Source organism: Thermobia domestica, chromosome 13, assembly GCF_964235325.1.
Source record: "Thermobia domestica chromosome 13, izTheDome1.hap1.1, whole genome shotgun sequence".
Classification (NCBI taxonomy): Eukaryota; Metazoa; Arthropoda; class Insecta; order Zygentoma; family Lepismatidae; genus Thermobia; species Thermobia domestica.
In genome coordinates this window covers 175,773,850-175,794,660 of record NC_137466.1, presented here as the reverse complement: position 1 = coordinate 175,794,660, position 20,811 = coordinate 175,773,850, and the positions used below count along the sequence as shown (strand labels likewise).

Sequence of the window (20,811 nt, the reverse complement as noted above, 5' to 3'; positions counted from 1 at the left end):
TTAAAAAAAAAAAAAATGTTTTAACTATAATATTGTCCGGAGATAAGGCATACCAATCGACAGATCACTTCGAGCTAAATGTATTGATGCGATTGAGAGTTAATTCTAATGCTTAGTTTTCGAGAAAACCAATTTTTGTGGCGTAGAAAATATATATATATAGTTTGTTGCCAATAATACAATTGATTATTTTTATTGTGTTCGAACAGTTTATTTATTTTATTTATTTATTTATTGTATATATGAAAGAAATACCCTGTTAACTAGCAGACGATATCTATTATGGTTTGATTTCTTCTAACAGGGACCCACATACTACAGAGTGACTCAAAATTTAAATAATGCCATTTTAGAATGCATACAGTACAATTTATTGCTCGCTCGCTCGCTCTCTCTGAGTGTGTCTGTCTATCTTGCTTGCATTCTTTCGTGATACTATTGGCTCAAAAAGTTCCGATTACGGGAGATTTAAGGAGCTATATTTCGAGAGCAGTACGTCGTAGCGAGATGATAGGGTGGTGAACATTTTGGTACAAATAGTAACCGGTATCCATAAAAAAGCGCATTATTTTTACTATTAAATGAGATAAATATTTTTTTTTTTTAATTTTCATAAAATTATGTAATTTTCAAAATTTCCCTGTTTTGAATCACCCTGTATTTTGTAATTGTATATACAATATGTTAACACGTTAGCCGCCAAGCCAAATTTTGGGGGTATTTTGCACCCCACTATTTGTGCATCAGAATTATGCACATGGCGGCCAACGTGATTGTCTAATTAAAATATCCACTATTGTAAGATTATTTCTACATATTGTCAGCAGATAGATAGGTAAGTAGGAGTTGAACTAGAACACCGTCCGGCAGGCGAACGACTGTAATTCGAGTTTCCGCTAGTTCTGTGAAGATATTTTTCTGTATCATTTCATCGTTATTTTGCTCTTACTGGTTTTTATGTTCCATTTATATCCTCAATTAACTTAAATAATTATATTCCATATTTGTTTTTTAGGATAGCCACATTTTATGAAAATGTTGTGCCAGAGTTGTATAAACATATAGAACATTTGAAAAAGAAAGGAGAGACTGAATCTTCAAAGCAAGAGGAGCTCACGTACAAATTAAATAAAGCACGGTCGTTTTTTATCAAGACTTTCCGACTAATTTTGTCTAGCAGTATTAATTGCATAGTCGAAAAACGGTAAGTAAATTTCTATAATAATAATAATAATTTGTGCAGTGAAAGTGTTTTTCTTTATAGAGTTTCGGACAAAAATTTCACACTAACCAAGTATTTGTTTAGAATTGCAGTTGTTTCTTAGTTTAACTCAGGGTTGACTGGTTTAAACAAAAAAAAAAAAAAAGCTTTAAATCGTGTGAACTTCATAGTGTCGTTTCTACATATCAAACCTTCCGCATTACGTTTATCTACTTTTCACCTTTTAATCAAGGGGTCCCGGGTTCAGTTCTCGGTCTAACCACAACCCATCTTTCAAGTGTAAACCAAGTAGCGATTCGAGGTGCCCCTCCAAGCGAAAGTCTTCTCCGTGATAACCTTGGTAATTCATAAGGATGTTAAGCCTAAACATACGAAATGAAAACAAATTATATATTTCTACTTGAATGAATGCCTGTTGTTTTATAAAGAAGTCAAGGTTGTTTAAATATATTGATAGAAATTGGCAAAATTTATCAACTGCCTACATAGCTTCCAACATCAGCTTGGATTTGACTTGGTTTTTATTTTATTGAATGATATCTACATACCAAGTTTGTAATTTAATACCTCAGTTTTAGCGTAGTGATTATGATACGTTGACCTTAAAAATTTTACATACAAATACATTTAAAGTAATAAAAGAATTCCCCTACTTGAAACATCTGATAAAGATAAACTTTTGCGTACAGTTTCGGAGCATTCCTACTCCCATCCTCGGCGCAGCAACAGAGAACTTGCTGTTACATAATGATACGTGAATTTCTCTCCTTATCCATCCTCTGTGCAAATTTTTAGGAATTGAATATTGAATTTGTGTCAATTTTGGCTGGCAAATAATTTATTTATTTTCGTTTTATTCTTTTAAGTTCCTAATGCTTTCCGTAAAATAGGGATAAATCTCCTGTTTTTAGATACGAGAAAGCGAATTAGCTAGATCTCAACGTTGGTAATCATCATATAGAGGCGACTTGGGAAGAGGGGGTCAAGGAACTGTAGTGGATTCGAACTCGAGTTTGAGTTTCGTGGACCCGACGGATATGTATATTTCACTTTATCTGTTGCAGGTCATTTTAAAACATAACGTACTCACCCAATACTTTGTCTTGAAAGCTGTTACTGTCACAAAATAAATTGAGGAGACACGGTGACTCAGTGGTAGAGCGCTTACCTCTGGTACCTGGGGTCCCTGGTTCAATCCCCAGCCAAGTAAGTTTGTGGCGGACAATATCGTGGCCGTGGGTTTTCTCGGAATACTCTCGTTTCCTCCCACATCTCATTCCACCAATTCTACCATCATCTTTCCCATGCTTTAATCATAGTCTCCCTTAGCCTAAAGGGGTTTTCTTCCATTGCTGTATTCAAATGGAATAGTGAGTGAATGGAACAAGTAAAGTGTTCCGAGTGGTGCCCGAAACTAACGGTAATATTATGTTTTGAATTAAACTTTACCGGGCAAGGGGGGTGCGGTGGTTCAGTGATAGAGCGTTCACCTCCGGTGCTTGGAGTCCCTGGTTCGATCCCCTCTCATGCCGTGTGGACTTTGTGATGGACAAACACCGTGCTCGTGGGTTTTCTTGGGGTTCTCCCGTTTCCTCTCACTTTCTTCATTCCATCATTTCACTCATCTCTCATCATCACCGTCTCCCTTAGTCTAACCGGCGTATCCGTGGGACGTAAAACTTAAAGATGTCATTTCATTTTTACCGGGCAAGGAACGGGCACATCGGCTAGTTCAAATTAAAATCATAAAAAGTCCAGCTTTTAACAGAATGAATGTTAATATTAGTATTGTACTCGTATCTTCTCTATCCTGTTACGGAATTCTTTTTTAAAAATAATAATACTAAACATCACATTTTCGCTGTATGGGGCAAGCATTTTCAACAAAAATTGAAGAACTAAGTTCAGAAACTAAGTAACTAATTAAGAAAAGTTGTTTTAGAGGAAAAAGGATGGATGGAAATTAATTAACATTGGTAATAACTGGAAACATTAATATATGTACACTTTTAAACACTTAAGTTCTTTGAGGCTTCAGCGTATACATTTCTTAAATCTTTGTTTCTTACATCCTTAAGTGTCGCACTTTGTAAAACTACAAGAAATTATACTGTTTATTAATATTGTAGCTAGGTAATAAAAGCAAGGTTCGGAATCGACGCCCACTACCGGTTTATTTATAAAAATTCACTATATAACAGTATTTACAGAAAATACTACAAAAGTACCTTCCTCTAATTTATCAGGTTGAAATTAGGTAGTAATTGACCGTGTGGCCGAGAACAGGATCTCCACAGAGCCTCGAAGCAGGCTAAGCAAAGTAGCATAGGAAACCCCAGTGCTCCGAAGCAAGCAGTGAGGGAGAAGTCAGAGCCCCAAAGCAGGCTAAGCAACTGAGGCAGGAATCCCAACAGAGTCCCGAAGCAGGTTACGCCAGGAGGAAAGGAATAACCAAGAGTCCCGAAGCAAACTAGAGGCCTTGGGAGTAGGATACTCCTAACGCTCCAAGGCATGCAGTAGGAGGGACACCAGTGAATGGTACTTGTCCAGTGGTTGCTTCCGAATTTATAGGCGTCCAGAGCGGCGGTGGAGCTGCTGCTGTTCTGTCATTATGTGCTTCGTAGGAGGTGCCGGTGGTCCGTTGTCTGCTGCTCGTGGTAATCCCATGTGGTAATGTTTACAAACAAGAGTACACGGTATTGTTTGTATACATAAGCACGCGGTAGATAACAATATAAATATGTTTGGCTTTTAATTATTTCCTATGTAATAAATTTCCATCCATTCTATTCCCATTAAAATCCATTTTTCGTATCAGTCTTGAAAGTGCTCTCCCCAGTCAGCGAGAATGCAACGTTTAATATGACTTTATGAACTAAGCCTTGACAGTATACAGAAAAGCAAGATGAGTAGCTCTTAAGTTCCAGGTTTAAATTTTATTTCGGTAGCTTAGTCTAAGCCATACTCAGTAAGTTACTTTTTTTTGTAATTAGCATAGATAACCAAATTAAACAATGTGTATAAATATTCTTGGTTATTGTTTCCCCAAGTTTTATTATTATTAATTTATTTATTTATATACAAAGTTATATAAAAGTTTAAGTGATAGTGTAGTCTTAAGAATTGTTTATTTCCCATTTTGTTTCTCAGAAATGAAAGCTCGGAAGGCCACAGCAAAGAAGTGGATGATTATTTGACGCTGCTTGGTGATTGTTTATCGGAGAAGACTTTTATCTGTGATTATCATTCCAAATATCCTGTAGAAGTGGATTTTGACTTGATCAGTCAACTATATTCTGATTTGTATCCTTTGATCTTAACAACAAAGTAAGGAAAACAAAAGTAATATTGAGTGTGCAGAATTCAAATATAGCATCTAGGGGTATTGGTATTAATAATAATAATAATAATAATAATAATAATAATAATAATTCCTTGTTACGTACAGGTATATTTACTCTAGTTATAAATCTCTTAAAATTGAAAACTAATGATTGGAAGTCAGAGCCGCGATTGTTCACTAATTATTATTATTATTATTATTGGTGGTCAGAGCCGGATCCACCCTCCTTTAGTGTGTGGGTTCCTGATTCTATGTCAGCTCGCGTCAAGTGGCTTTGTGATGGATCCCTATCCTTGGAGCATAACATTATGATATTTTAAAAAAATATATGGTAGGAAGTTTTCAGGAGTCCCTGAACACAATTCTTGAAAACACTGAATCATTCCTGTAGGTTCGATAGTTTGTTGGCTCCTCTTCTTTTTGCGAACTGATTGAATATCGGCAACGTATGGAAACTTGTGAAATTCAGTATGTAGTTTAATAAAGTTGTGCACAACGTACTTTTCATAACAAAAGCTAAACTATAAGTATTTCCGACTTTTTTTTTTACTGAAGATTCAGGTTTGATTCCAGTAATTGCCTTGTTTCACATCGCATATTAAGCTATAAACCTACAGCTTATTTAGCCTCGGTTGTGAAAGAGGGCGTTAATCTTGTAAGGAAAGCAACAATGCAACTTTTTGAACAAGGGCGAGTGCTCGAGTCAGAAAATTACGATTATGATTTGTACTAAAGAACAAATGACGGCGCCAGCTTTTGAATCCAGTGCAGTTAGTGGATGCCTAGACCACCATGCAAGTTGTTCCATCTTGCCTCCAAAAGACTGGAGTACAGGACCACTTTCTAGATTCCAGCAATAGTTTTATTAGTGCATGAAATAAAATTTTCGAACATAATAGAAACATTGTCCACTGGCTTGTCCTCACGTGAGCACATAATATTTGAAGATAGTTGACATGGCTTGATGTGACAAGCATTAACATGTGCTGCCGAATAATTCCTCCCCTCTCTACGCTGTAACTTTGCTATTTTTTTTTAACTTTGCTATTGTTCTTTTGTTAGGCGAAATCTTACGTACCTTACATACTAAAATCATACATATATACTAATGCCAATAATTTCTACAATCTTGGAATATCTACAGTTAGGAAATTACATGAAAAATTAATAAACTGCAAAAGTGACGGTGTAGTTTCATCCGTACCCAAAGATGTAGCTTTTATTTATTTAGTTACTTTGTTTTCTTACAGCAAACATTGCTTTTTAATAAATGTTTATAAAAGAAGTGACGAATCTTGCAACTTGAATATTTGAAATATCTACTCAGAAAATACAGGGTCACTCAAAAGTAGGAATACACCCCTGCATTGATCAAGCATAACATTCTAGTTTATGATTTATTTGCTTCAGCTCTTCCGAGCTTAAGATATAAGTAAAAACACATTAAGAACAAATAATAAAGAAACTAAGTCTATCTGATGGATAAAAATAAGAAATTATATAAAATGCAATGAGCTGATCAGTACAGTACTTAATACCTACTTTTGGACCACCCTATATATTATAGGTCTATTTTTGCACTAAGAAAATCCATGAAATTGTTCACTTATGTATTTCTAGTGTTAAAGTTAATTTTATTACGACTTAGAAAATACTTTAGAGCATTTGTGTAAAAATAAATAAAAAATAAAATCAGAAGTTTAAAAGTTGGGTATATAAAATTGAAATTACTCTAGGCTTTGTTATGATTGTACGTATATATGTCAAAGTCCTGTAATAGTAAATTGGAACATGGTAATTTTAAGCAGTTGTTAAATGTGGACTTTTACCATTAGTTAAGGATCATAGTATTTAAAAGGATTTGTCAGTTTCAGTGTGCAAGTAGATATAATAATTTAATGCCAAAACAGAGAGAGGGAGGAATTTGTGAATAATAATCTGGAAAAGTCAGAATACCTATGGACAGAATTTACACTCATGAGAATCATGCTCATTCATCGTTATTTGTACAAAATAACACAAACCAAAAAGACATTCAGAAATGAGTCTAGGTCACAGGCGCCACATCACAAAATCGGTCATAAAAGCCATTGGTCATAGGCATCATCGGTCACTGCTGCAGCCACACCTATCACAAGAAGTCGGAAGCTAGATCCACGCTCGGTTACGCGTATAGCTGCCACATCACGCAATAGAGTTCTAAGTTGGTCAGATAAGCCACTAGCCATTGGCGCTGCAGTCATAGACGAAAAGGGGAGACACATATATTCAGTATTGCCAGAGTGCTATTGTTTCTTTGCAGAAATAATCTAATACCGTAGAAAGATTTATTCTATTAGCGACTCATCATGTTTACTCCTACAGTGCTGTATAAATATAGAATTCGGGTGCCTCCGTATAACAACAACTCACTGTTCTATAGAAATCTAAAAATGTCATAAAAGCTTGTTAGCAACTTCCTACATTGAGCCACGTTTAAATTAGTATTGCTAAATCGTATTCCTACGCAGACACATTGCAAATACCAATTGTGGCCAATGCGGCTTCTTTTATTGATGCACTCCCGCACTATAGTGCTTGCCCTCCAGTTTCGTTCTGTCGTTAAGTGACCAGCTAATACAAATGCATTTCTTTATGCAGCGGAACGACACCAAGTGGAAATGCTAATGTAAACTGGTCCCTCCCCTTCACTTTTACTAGTCTAATAATAAAACCTCAATCACAGAATACTTCCCAATGATTAGAAAGACTTAAAAACTAATAGGTACGGTATGTGTGTTGCCACTGCGCAAATGTGCCCCCAGTGTCTGTACTATTGGTCTTGGCCTGTAACCAGTGGCGTGTGTGTCCAGTGGCTTTTTTGCCCGATTTTGTAATATGACTTGTATATCATGTGACACCTGTGACCATTTTCTTCGGAAGTAACCTTTCACTAATGTTTTCCTTAATCCTCGTTAGATACACCGAAAAATGTGAGTTCATCCTTCAAGCAGTATTGTCATATTATAATGATTTAAATGATACGCATAAACCAAAGATCCATAGAAAGCAAAATAAACCCAGTTCCTCAAGCATAGAAGCACTACAGCTTAAGGTAAGATTATAAATATTTTTAAAATGATTGAGCAGGTTGCTGCTTTTTTTTTTTTTTTTTTTTTTCGTATTTGTTATAAGTAGATTTTCATGACATGACATTTTTGATACACGTCTAATTAAATATAAACACATTTGCGACATTATCAACACGAAAATGTGGGTTTTATTTGTCACATGAATGCATATTCGAGCCATATTTTAGTTGCAGATTATATTTGGGCCCAAAGTGATATAAAAGCACATGTTTGGTCATATTTTAGGGGAATTTCACATATTACGCAGAATTTCTTAGAAGTACCTAGTCTTGTGTAGCAGAATTTGAAGGAATCAGTGTAAAGGAGTCAAAGTAGTGTTTAACATATCATCAATCACTTCGAAAAGAGAAATCGCCACCTCAACTTCTTCTGTCTGTCTCTGTTTTTCTCCACGCCAGCAAAGATACCTGAATTCCAATTTTTTGGTTGCATATTGGTAGAAAGTATTTTAGTCCACAACCAAGGAAGACTTTAAATACAAGGGAGGTAAAAGTAGTACTGCAAAAATACTAGTAATCCACATTGAGCACAATCGGGAATATGACTCCTGGCCTCCTCCTAAAGTCATCACCAGTATTAAATATGATGTCATTTTTTCCCCTTTACACTGAACACACGGATATATATATATATATATATATATATATATATATATATATATATATATATATATATATATTTCTTTCAATATGAGGGATATTCGACAAACGTTGGAGAGATTTTTGTCATAGAACGTGGCATTATTGAGTTCCAAAACGCCTAAAGTCAAGTGCTCTGGTAGTGTGAAGTTACGTAGTCTTTTAATACGGGCGAAACTTACTTGTAAGAGTAGAATGTTGATGTACTAGATTGTGATTGACAATATTTTATAGATAATAGCGAGAAGGTAAAACTTGTAGGGTTGTTTATTATTCCGATAATTTTGGTGTTAACTGTTTCATTCGGTTAATTTGTTTGTTTAATCTCAGGATGTTAAAATAAATACTTAAATTGTTCATTTTGAAAATGGTAAACAGTATCCCCCATATTTAATGAAAAACTATATAGAAACAAAAATATAAAACAATTAAAACAAAAGTAACCAAGTTTGTACATAGATCGTTCGAGTGCATTCCTTTCATCTTAAATATTTTTATTTCGAAACAGAATACAAACTCTTCGAAGCCGCAACCTGAAGATGAATATGATACCGAAGGAGCCGCCGCAAGTGCCAAAGTTACTGGAATCCATTTGGAATCTCTTATCACGGAAGTGAAGGATATATTTCCGGAGTTGGGAGATGGCTTTATAGAGGTACTAAATTAACAGTTCCATATTTAAAATGAAATATTAACAGTTGTTAACATTACTTGTAGATGACATGTATAGTGTGTTTATTTTTGCTTTACTTAATCCAGCAAAGTGTCTTATTTCGTGCTGACATAAAGAAAACACCATTAAGATGGCTACACAGAAAGAAAGAGGTGCTCTTGTTTTTAAGAAGTCTTTTATATGCCCTTTTTCTTAAAAGAAAAAATAACAATAGAATAGAACGTGAGGCGGGATACAGCCTTAACAGAAATTGGAGACAGGATTTTGATTTAGCCATATTTAGTTGTATCATTGTGTAACAGACTTAATATTTGTGTTTTGAATCGTCCTTATTTGTTCTCTTTTATAGCAATGCTTAGAATACTATAATTATCAAGGAGAGAGCGTAATAAACGCCATTTTGGAAAGTACACTACCAGAAAAGTTAAATTCATTGGACAGAAACATGCCGAGGACCAAAAAGGAAAAGGTAATAACTGTACTTAGTTTATCAATTTTAAGACACCACTTTTAAGACACTACTGACGTGCTTGTGTAATAAATTGAATTGAAATTTTTACTTTAAAATAAGAAAATTAGAGTACTTGGTAGTAGTGATTGGATTTAAAGCGGAAGAAAAATGAACGAATATTAAAGTCGAGAGTAAGAAAGATTATACTGTGTTAGCTTAATTTTAAATTTGTAAGTTACTCTCATTGTGTACGCTTTACTTCAATAGGCAAATTTGATCTTTATAATGACACTAATCTGTTTTGTTCCGTAAAAGTATTCTTGTTTCATCGAAGCTTCTCAAACAGAAAAGCGGCGCATCCTCAGGGTGTAGACGAAATTAAGAAAACTTCAAAAATAAGTCAAAATTAGAAAGTAAAAATGTAAATGGAATATGATTTCTTCTGATTTTCTTCTGTTTTCGAATATCGTTTCTTTATTCTAAAATGCTTAAGTCAATAAAAACATTTGAAGGTAATAACAAAGTTCTACGTTTTTATCTTCACAGAACAAAACAAATAAGTATAATTAATTTCCGCATCCTATAATAAGTTCTGTTATTCTATTGGTAATGTGATGTATGAATACTTTAATTAAATAATAATTTAATGGGAACACGTCAAATGTCTGGGTAGACAACAGTTAGACGGCGACCGAAGCGCTAGGGTATTGGTAGTGGTGTGTTAGAGCAAACTACGTCTACTTGAGGAGCATTTGAACGGCAGTGTGCAGTGAACTGAGTGTAAAATAGTTGACCTCTCTGATTTAAAAGGGGAAAAATTGCTAGCCCTCCATTTTATAGTGCAAGCGTGACGAAAGTTGCAAGTGTGTTGGGTGTCTCACAAGGGACGGTGTGGAAGGTGATGATGGCCTCGGTGAAGAACAGAAAAGTATTATAAATAATAATAATAAAGGTTTTAAAATCAATTTATTCTTAACCCCTTGCATTCCAGTTGTCATTTTCCTATGTGCGTGCTGTAATACCAGGTTTATTTACTGTTAAAAGACAGTCTGGACCGTTATATAGGACATAGTTATTGTGCAAGCGCGAGGATGGCATTCACATTACTGATTTAAAAAAAAAAAAAAGCATTGTGGAACATTTGGACTGAAAAATTGAAATTTTGATTCTGAAGGGATTTTATGCTGCTTCAGGTTGACCTCTGATCGGAGATCAAAGACAAAGTTTTTTTTTTTTTTTTTTTTTTTTGTTTGTTTCTTTTTTCCGATCTTAAAATACGATATCGAAGTTGCCAATTGTTTATCGTCAAATAATAATAATAATAATAATAATAATAATAATAATAATAATGGCTCCCTTAGGTCTGCCATCTACTGAAACAAAACATTTTTTCTTTTCTGTCAGTAGAGTGCTGTCACCTAAGAAGAAATAGTAGAATTAACTCGTGCCTTGCATCCACTAAAATATTTCATCATCTCCAGGATTAATACGACCTTTAATAAAAGGATACATTTTCATGATATCCACATGGATCTTACTGGAACGCAAGGGGTTAATTCTTAGAATAAAAACCCTCATTGACAGGACCTGCCGAGCCTTAAAGGGAATTGTCACTTAGAACTGTTGTACATTTGAGGTGCAAGTGACAGAGGAACTGGAACAACCTGTGCCGACAATCACAATCCTCCGCGAGTTACATGACATACATATACAAGGTTGGATTGTGCAGATGAAACTGCTGATGTAATATCACGCTTTAGCACGATGCCAATGGTGCCGCGAATGTGCAGCATGGACTTCCGATAACTGGAAACGTGTGATATGGTCGGATGAGTCATTATTCACCTTATTGCAAACCCACAGATCCGCAATATTTTCGCCCAACTGTGAAACTTGGCAACTGCTTTGTTGCCTTGAGGGACACAATATCCTAGTTTTCAGTGAGTCTCGTGCTTGATCTTACCGATCGCGTCACTGCCCGTGGTTAGGTCGCCATTTTAGGGGAACGTAAGGTCCTGATATTTGTTCCGAAGAGAGATGCTGTATTTCAGGGTGATAATGCACCCATTCACAACTGGAGCTCTTGCAGCGTGGTTTGAGGAACGTTGAGATAAAGTTAAACACCTGCCCTGGCGTCCTAATCCCCAAACCTGACCATAATTAAACATCTGTGATCAGTTTTGGAAACACGAATCCCTCTTGGGTTTCCGCCCCCATCCTCTCTCATGGAACTGAGTAATGTTACACTGCACGCGAATTAGAATAGTATTCCACTTTCTACCATTTGCGACCTCTATGACTTCATTCTACGTCTCATTATCAGAATTATTCTGAGGGCAATAAGTAGTTTAATGCCATATTCATGTAGTAGATTGTACTTTTTGCAGATATTTCCATTAAATTGGTTAGGATCTGTATATGTAAAATAGTCACACTTCAAAATATTTTTTCTGTGATTTTAGGAACTAGAAAATGGATACATTCCACCAAGACTGAACGTGTTCGATGGTGATGAATTTGATATCATGAGTCGCGATGATATTGATACATCCAGAATACACAAAGGAAAGAAGTAAGTAAATGTTCTGCCAGTGTAAGTAAATGTTCTGTGAGTGAATGTGTAAAGGGTTTTAATATCGTGGGTTGCGATGATATTGATACATTCAGAAGACTCAAAGGTAGGATGTAAGTTTTATTCTGTGGATATGAGTGAATGAAGAAGAGCGTTTGAAAAGAATTGGTAGATGCTTTAAAATGCTTTTTTGGATGTTGTTTGTTAACATATATCGCATGTTCTAAAAATGGTGCCCACGGACCACAGAACATTATTCTACAAGTCAAAATAAAGCAAAAAATAGATATTTTTGCATACCTTACGAGTCCTCGTCTGGAGACTCAAATTGCACTATGTGGCAAATAAAAAAAACCACAGATGAGATCTACCAATCTATCAAATAGTTACATCAATTCTTTCCAGATGGCAGCTAAAGTCAATATTGATTGACACTAGTATCACTTTCTAGCATAGCAATCGATTTAACTACTTGTTGTATCCGTAGAGTAATGTTAATGGCTTCAAGTTAATCTGCAAAGTTGCCACATTGTGAAATTTTTATTCTTCATAGCGGCTGAAGGAGACCCTGCAGGGCAAACCATCATATTACATTTTCGCTTTATTTTGGCCGTGTTCTGTGGTCCGTGGACGCCATTTTTAGAACACCCAATATATAAGTGCAAGCATTAAAGATACGAGATAGGATATAAGTCACTGTATTCCTGACAGTCATTGGTCCAGTGATTCGTCTAAGAGTACATATGTATTATCGTATTCCTTATAAGCAAAATGTCTCCATTCCTTTCGGTAACGTGGAACGAAACATTTTTGTCTGTTTGATATTTCCCGACAGATAATTGACGAGTGTAATAAGGTCTTGACATCCTGAGAGACATGAGGATAGAATGTTGAAGTACAACAACTCGTGTAGTGATTTGGAAACTCTTCATTCAGGGAAGCACGAAGTGTCCTAATGTTCCAATCCTTTTCATGGTTACTTGTCCTGTAATACTCTTTTTCATGAAGCTGTGGTACTTAACCATATGTTGAATACGCATACAGTATTGACTAAACAACCTTTAAATTATGGTAGGTAATTTCTCACACATTAGCAAAATACTAAAGAAAGATGTAAACACAACAAACGAAGTTATGATTAGGGGTGCGGTTCTTCTCCGCCGTACGCGTCGGAACCTTTGAATCTTCCGTATATTTTCTGTGTGGCGCAGCTTCCTCAGTATTTCGAGGACGTCTCAATATGATTTTTTATTACTTGTTACGGTGTTTGGATATTTTGTATTTTTTTTTCATAGAACTGTTCTTAAAGTTGTTTTCATTATAATGTATATGTAAGTCCAATTTTTCAGAGAGCTTTAATATATATACAGAGTGACCCATTGTAATCTTTTCACGGAAATATCTCAGAAACGGTTGAACATAAATGAACCAAACAAAAACTCTAATAGGAAATGCCACGGAGCACATCGAATGGTGTTGTTGTGGTGCCTCCCAGGGTCGCCCTTCATGGGAACCCAGAGCCCAACTTTAAAATTTTAAATGGAAACATGGGGCGTGTGATACCTCGTTCGATAGATCTTTCAAAACTAAACAGCGTTGTTGTAAAATATTTTTCATATGGGTCACCATATTGAAAATAGCCGCCAAGACGTTGTGCTTGTATCAGATAAAACGTCCAGTACCACTAATATGAAAACGGTTGGAGATAAATGAACAGAATAAAACTTGTATAGGAAATCATAGAGGGTATTTACCATTCCATAACTCGAGAATGATGCAGGTATCACTCGCCCCATATTTCCATTTAAAATTTTGAAGTTGAGCTTTGAGCCCCCATGAAGGTCGGCCCTGGGGGACATCGTGACAATATCACTCAATGTATCTCATGGCATTTCTTATTTCAGTTTTTGTTCGGTTCATTTATGTTCAACCGTTTTCATATTAGTAGTTACTGGACGCTTTATCTGGTACAAGCACCATGTCTTGGTAGCCATTTTGAATATGGTGACCCATATGAAAAATCTTTTGCCACAACACTGTTTAGTTTTTAAAAATCTATCAAACGAGATATCAATCGCCCCATGTTTCTATTTAAAATTTTAAAGTTGGACCCTGGGCCCTCATGAAGGGCGGCCCTGGGGGGAACCACAATATCATCATTCGATGTGCCCCATAACATTTCCTATTTGAGTTTTTGTTTGGTTCATTTATTTTCAACTGTTTTCATATTAATGGTACTGAACGTTTTATCTGATACATGCACATGTCTTGGCGGCCATTTTGAATACGGTAGCCCATATGAAAAATCTTTTACCACAACGCTGTTAAGTTTTTAAAGATTTATCGAACGATGTATCACTTGCCCCATGTTTCCATTTAAAATTTTAAAGTGGGCCCCAATGAAGGGCGGTCCTGTGGGCACTACGATAACATCGTTCGATGTGCCCCATAACATTTTCTCTTTGAGTTTTTGTTTGGTTCATTTACGTTCAAACGTTCTCGAGATATCTTCGTGGAAAGATTAAAATGGGCCACCCTGTATATAGAATTTAAATATATCCTAGTGCCTAAAATAGTCTGTGTTGTTGAACATTATTAAACAATATTCTCAAATTTTGTAACGTGAGAATTAACATGCAGAGATATTACTTAGTAATGAGGATCATCTCAAAAATAGTATTTTTGATCGTATTTCCAAAGTAGAAAAAAAAAAACTATTCATAATATGGTCAGTATTTCGAGAGAATAATAAAAAAAAAATACGTGAAATGATAGTTCTTTACACGAGAGTTCTAATGGGGAAAACGTTCAGAGTGGGACGGTATGGTACACCAAGATAATAAATGTAAAGAAGTGGGTAATAGTGGGAAATCAAACAGTGTTGAGTTGGATGGATAAAATTCAGTGACTAGATTTCGCTTTTTGTGATGATGAGTCTGTTGATTTTTTTTATAGTAATAGCTATCACCTTAAGTTGAAGAAAATTATAAATTATATTCTTCAATACCTCATTGAGAAGTAAATATTTATAATGAGAACCTTCATGGGTTCTCCACTCTTACCTGCAGTAGCCAATTTTTATATAGAGCACTTTAAACATGAAACACTGAAGAAAGCACCACTTGCACCCACATATTTCTATAGATATGTTGATGACACCTTCACCATCTGGCCACATGGGCGCAACTCCTTACAGGAATTCCTGCAACATCTCAATAACCAGCATCCGAATATTAAATTCACGATGGAAGTTGAACAAGAAGGACGTCTACTATTTCTTGACATCATGATATACAGACGACCGGATGGCAGCCTAGGCCATAGGGTATACAGGAAACCAACACGTAGAGATTTGTATCTGAACGCAAACAGTTTCCATCACAAAGCTCAACGGCTTGGAGTTCTCAACACCTTGGAGCATTCTCCATCTCCGACAAGGATTGTTTAACAGAGGAACTTAATCACCTTCGCACCACCATGTTTCAGAATGCATACTCATTGAGAGATATAAATATGGCCCTGAAAAGAACCAGAACGAAGGACACTAACAACAAGGACAAAAGTACAGAAGGAACTATGAATGAAGAACGGAAGAACACAATCTGCCTCTCATACACCGGGAACACTTCTGGAAAGCTCAGCAGACTATTCGCCAGGTACAACATCAGGACAATACACAAACCTCCAGCAAAAATTTAAAAAAAAAAAAAAAAAAACTGAATACGACCAACCAAAGACGACCTGGGCCCCCGAACTCCTGGAGCTTACCGCAATGTGGTAAGTTATATATTGAACAAATGGGACGAACCATTGAAGCCAGATGCAAAGAACACAGCAGTTACATCAGACTAAACCAACCAGAAAAATCCGGACTGGCTGAACATAGCAACAAACACAAGATTTTATTCACAGATACCAAAATAATACCAAAATGCTGAAGAGTTTGGGACAGAAGGATAAAAGAAGCTGTTGCAATCACACAAGAAAAACAAACCTTAACAGAAACAGGATTCCAACTGAGTCAAACATGGACACCAATCATATCCCGCCATTTCAACCACCAATCAGAAGAGTCCAATCACACATACATAAAGTATATATATATTCCATACACTCTATTGCACCATCATATTCGCCTGAAGATGAGGACGATGTCAGCCCTCGAAACGTCGCAAGATATAACAGTATTTACCTGGCTGCTAGCCCGAGAAGACCTGTTACAACGACTCACCAAAGGTAGTCATCAACCTGGTTCGGCTAATAATATAAGTAGATCTTGAGTGGTAGTATTTGTTTACACATTAAAATATCTTCCGTGATTACATTTACTAGTATTCTCACCTTTTATATTGAAATTACAAAACGATGATACGTTTTAAACAATTTTATTCGTTGATTCTCTTTGAACGAATATGTACATAGACTGTATTGCAATCGTACATGTTTGTTAGGTATCTATCAACAACAACATAGCAACTAATTATACTATAATGTATGTTTCTTACATATATTAAAAACATTCTTCTTTTGTTATTATTAAATTAACATTATATCTGGTATAGTGCTTATGTAGAAGCACTTTCTGCCCAAAAATGCAAGTAATTATCAATTTATACAAAGTATCTCGTTGTATAAAAATGTCGCCCGACGATGGGACTGAATATAAAAGTTACAAGGGAGCTTGGTTTTTATATTTAAGAACCACTGGTCCCTTCATAAGAACAATATTCCATTAATTATGTCCTATACATTTTGATCGACCCTCGTATGTATATATAACATTATTTAGTTTCCTTTACATGAATACATTTATACTAAATCTTTTATTCCATTAACACTTATTTTTGACAATAAAGTTTCAACACAAATTAATATAATGTAAACAATTTTTGTGTTTAATCAATCATGAATTAAATTATAATCCTTCACATTAATAAGAAAGAATTAAAATCATTGGAAAATTATCGTTGGTTAATGAAAATCAAAGAAAATTAAATTGAATAAAAATCAAGAATTAAACGCAACCTACGTTCGAGCGAACAAAAGGAAGAAAATAAATCTATTTCTACACAAACAGAAGATACCCTTTTATTTTTTATTTTTTTTTCTTAGTCTCCTTCATTCTTATGTATTTGAGCAAGAATGTCAGGCGCGACTAACTTTTTCACTAGACGCATCCATTTTTCTTTTGTATACTGGGTAGGTTTCCAAACCTTCAACTCATCTATATTACGAAGTCCAATTGACGTACCCGTTTTAGCGTTCAACAATTCAAAAACTTTAGGGTTTATTTCCTTAAAACATAAATAAGGACCTGAGAAAATGTCACAAAATTTGTAAATCTTCTTTAACAACATATTACTTTGTGGATGTTGTTTAACAAAAACTAAGTCATTGACCTTGATCCGATATTTTCCTTCTTGCAAAGACTCTACTTGAGAATTACGTTTCAAAAATTTGTTATGTCTTCGGATTTTTACCATATTCACTAAATTGGAAGAATCTACGATTGTTGAATCTTCTAACTTGACATCAAAATGTCGTTCCACAGGGAAAATCAAATCAGAACCGTTATGTACATTTTCCCTGTATCTATATGGAATTATATAAGGCTTGGTTACAATGGGTTTGTCTGTTTTAACCTTAAAAGAATAAACAAAATCCTTGCAACGCCCAGGACGTTCTGAAAAGACATTTTTATGTTTGTATAGGATATCCTTAAAGTCAGCTTTTACTGTATTATCTGTAAAATCAAGACTACTTTCGAGTGACTTAACACGCTCAGAAAACAATACATCGTCTTTTGAATCCATCAAATTTTGTGTGTCTTTCGTTCGTTGATCATTTAATTTACCACTTTCTGAACTAACAGAAACATTATTCAATACATAAGGAACATTATTATATTGACAAGCAATATCATCTAATTTTGGAAGCAGTTTCTGAACGATTTCCTGAGGTATGCCAGGTATAGTCAACGTTTGGTTTCTAAAATCGAGCATGACACGCAATTGAGATAATAAATCTAAACCCATAATTAATTTTTCATTCAGTTCCTTTATTACTAGAATAGGGATTGATATTTCAAAACCTTGAATAGCTATTGTCACACGAGTAATTCCAGCTACTCTCTTTTTATGTTTACCGGTAAAATCAACTATAATAAGATTCTCAGCCTTTTGTAACTTAGGATTCGAATAATTGCTAGTAATTGCTTTCCATAGCGAATATGATAATAAAGAGGCGTTTGCTCCTGTGTCAAGTAAAGCTTCTGTGTTTAACCCATTGATTTTGACAGGTATTTTAGCTGTACTGTATGATTTTAAAAATACAAAATTTTCTTCAACATCAAAACCATCATTGACAGTATCATCTTTGGACCAATAACGATTTACTACAGGCATAAATTGGTACTGACATCTATTAACTGCTATTTCCGAATAATTATTTACAGATACGTCATGTAAAAGGTCGTTTTCATCATTAACATGAACATGTAAGTTGGAAGATAAATGTTCATAAGAATCAATAGCTGACATGAGTTTGACGTTATCGCATAAATTTGAAGATAAATGTTCATGAGAATCTATAGCTGATATGGGTTTAACCCCTACCACATCAGCTGCAATTAGTTTAAATTCATACTCGTGTATGGTTCCAATAAAGTACATTGTACATCACAATCATGATTATGTCCCGTATTACTGTTCTGTACAGGAATTGCATCAATATCTGGATTTTGATGCGAAGTGCCATCTCTTAACCCCCGATTACGTCTATCCACGTAGTTTACTGTATTCCTGGAATTTCGCCATGTATTTCGTCTATTTCTGAACCTATTTTGGGTATATGGTCTTACATAAGGATTGCCACGACTAATTAGGTTAGGCGGATTCCCTACATAGCTCTGCCTATTTTGCTCGTTCTGATTGCTTGAATTTACTCGGTTTAGGTTGTGTTCCGTATCGTTCACACTACGGATATTTAGATTCCGAACAGGTACAAAATGATCTGAATTATTTTTACTTTTGCCTATTCCTGCTTGTTGATTCAGAGCATGGTATTGAGTTTCATAACATTGAACAAGCATTAATAAATGGTTAAAACTCATACACTGGGTAGAAAACAGGATCTGTTGTAACTTAAACGGTAACAAATTTCGAATTGATGCTATGATTCTAGATTCCGATTGCAATGGATTTACGACTTTTAATTCGTTGTATGTATTTACAACAAACTCGACAATAGATTTGTGCAAACGAGGATTGAAATGTTGGTTTCTAATCGTGGCATCTCTATTTGCAAGCAAAAAGTCATTTTCGTAATTTGCGATTAGCGCTGCTTTGAATTCCTCATACGTACTAACGTGATCTCGTACTGCTTTAAACCATAAAGAACATGGTGGGAGTAATAAATGAGGGATTAGTTTCATATATTGTGATCTATCTATACACATTATATTGCACTCGTCCTGAAATTTTTCTAGGAAAGAAGTAGCATTCTCATTACATTTACCACTGAACTTACTCATAGCACGTATTTCACTCATCTTTACGCTTAACTTTACCTTCCTTTTATCATTCCGTGTTCTTGTTGAGTGACAATTCCTACCTATGGCGTGATGTGTAGTTGCACCATCTTTTTTCCGCCCGTCTGTACTCCTCGGATGAATTTCTTCCAAAATAATGTCCTCATCAGTTACGGGTGAAGGCGAAGTCATCTCTTGTGAACAAGGGAATTCTACACGATCATTATCCATGTTGTTGTGGTATGTGTTGTCCTTAATCTGTAGTGTCCTGATTTTCTCTTGTAAGGTAGCTATCAACTGTGTATTCACACGTATCTGGTTGGAGTTATCCGTGACCTGTATCTTTTGTTGCTGTACAGAAGATTCTATTACTTCCAAATCCCTTTTTACACCACTGACTTCTTGGATTAGATGGTTTTGATTATCCTGGCAATCCTCAGATATTCTTTTTAACTTTTCATCAAACTGCGAGGTGATGTCATTCATTGCCTGAATAATAAATTGTTTCGTCTCTTCTGACTTCTGCTCCATTCGTCTACTTAATTCCTCATATTGTTTGTTGGATTCCTCGGACTTCTGCTCCATCGTCTGCTTTAATTCTTCATATTGTCTGTTGGATTCCTCGGACTTCTGCTCCATCGTCTGTTTTAATTCCTGCTTCATGGCTTCCATATCGTCTTTTCGGCTTTGTTCTTGCCGCTGTAAGACTAATAAAATTCGATCTTCTAATGTCATTCCTGGTACTACACTTCGTTCACCGTTATCACTATCACTGGTTCCTTTCTCCATTGCCTCACCGTTCATTTTTCTTGTGATTATTCTACCACTTCTAAGTCTTGTCAAGTTTGTAGTCATTAACCTTAGTACAGAAGTAAATTCACCCTTACTTTACTTCGGGATATGAATTTACAAGAGGTCCCGGGTGAGGTAAACCAAAATTTTTACAACGACTCACCAAAGGTAGTCATCAACCTGGTTCGGCTAATAATATAAGTAGATCTTGAGTGGTAGTATTTGTTTACACATTAAAATATCTTCCGTGATTACATTTACTAGTATTCTCACCTTTTATATTGAAATTACAAAACGATGATACGTTTTAAACAATTTTATTCGTTGATTCTCTTTGAACGAATATGTACATAGACTGTATTGCAATCGTACATGTTTGTTAGGTATCTATCAACAACAACATAGCAACTAATTATACTATAATGTATGTTTCTTACATATATTAAAAACATTCTTCTTTT

General features: G+C 35.2%; 1 protein-coding gene across 1 annotated transcript in view; it reads left to right on the top strand.

The window, feature by feature from the left end:
* The window catches only part of LOC145668780 (activating signal cointegrator 1 complex subunit 2), a 57,375-nt gene that overhangs the window by 30,241 nt on the left and 6,323 nt on the right, over positions 1-20,811 (top strand). The window contains exons 7-12 of the mRNA XM_081736944.1: positions 1,016-1,204; positions 4,373-4,525; positions 7,524-7,659; positions 8,843-8,989; positions 9,357-9,476; positions 11,921-12,030. Of these exons, the coding sequence (XP_081593070.1) occupies positions 1,016-1,204; positions 4,373-4,525; positions 7,524-7,659; positions 8,843-8,989; positions 9,357-9,476; positions 11,921-12,030 (855 nt within the window). The remainder of the gene's footprint in view (positions 1-1,015; positions 1,205-4,372; positions 4,526-7,523; positions 7,660-8,842; positions 8,990-9,356; positions 9,477-11,920; positions 12,031-20,811) is intronic.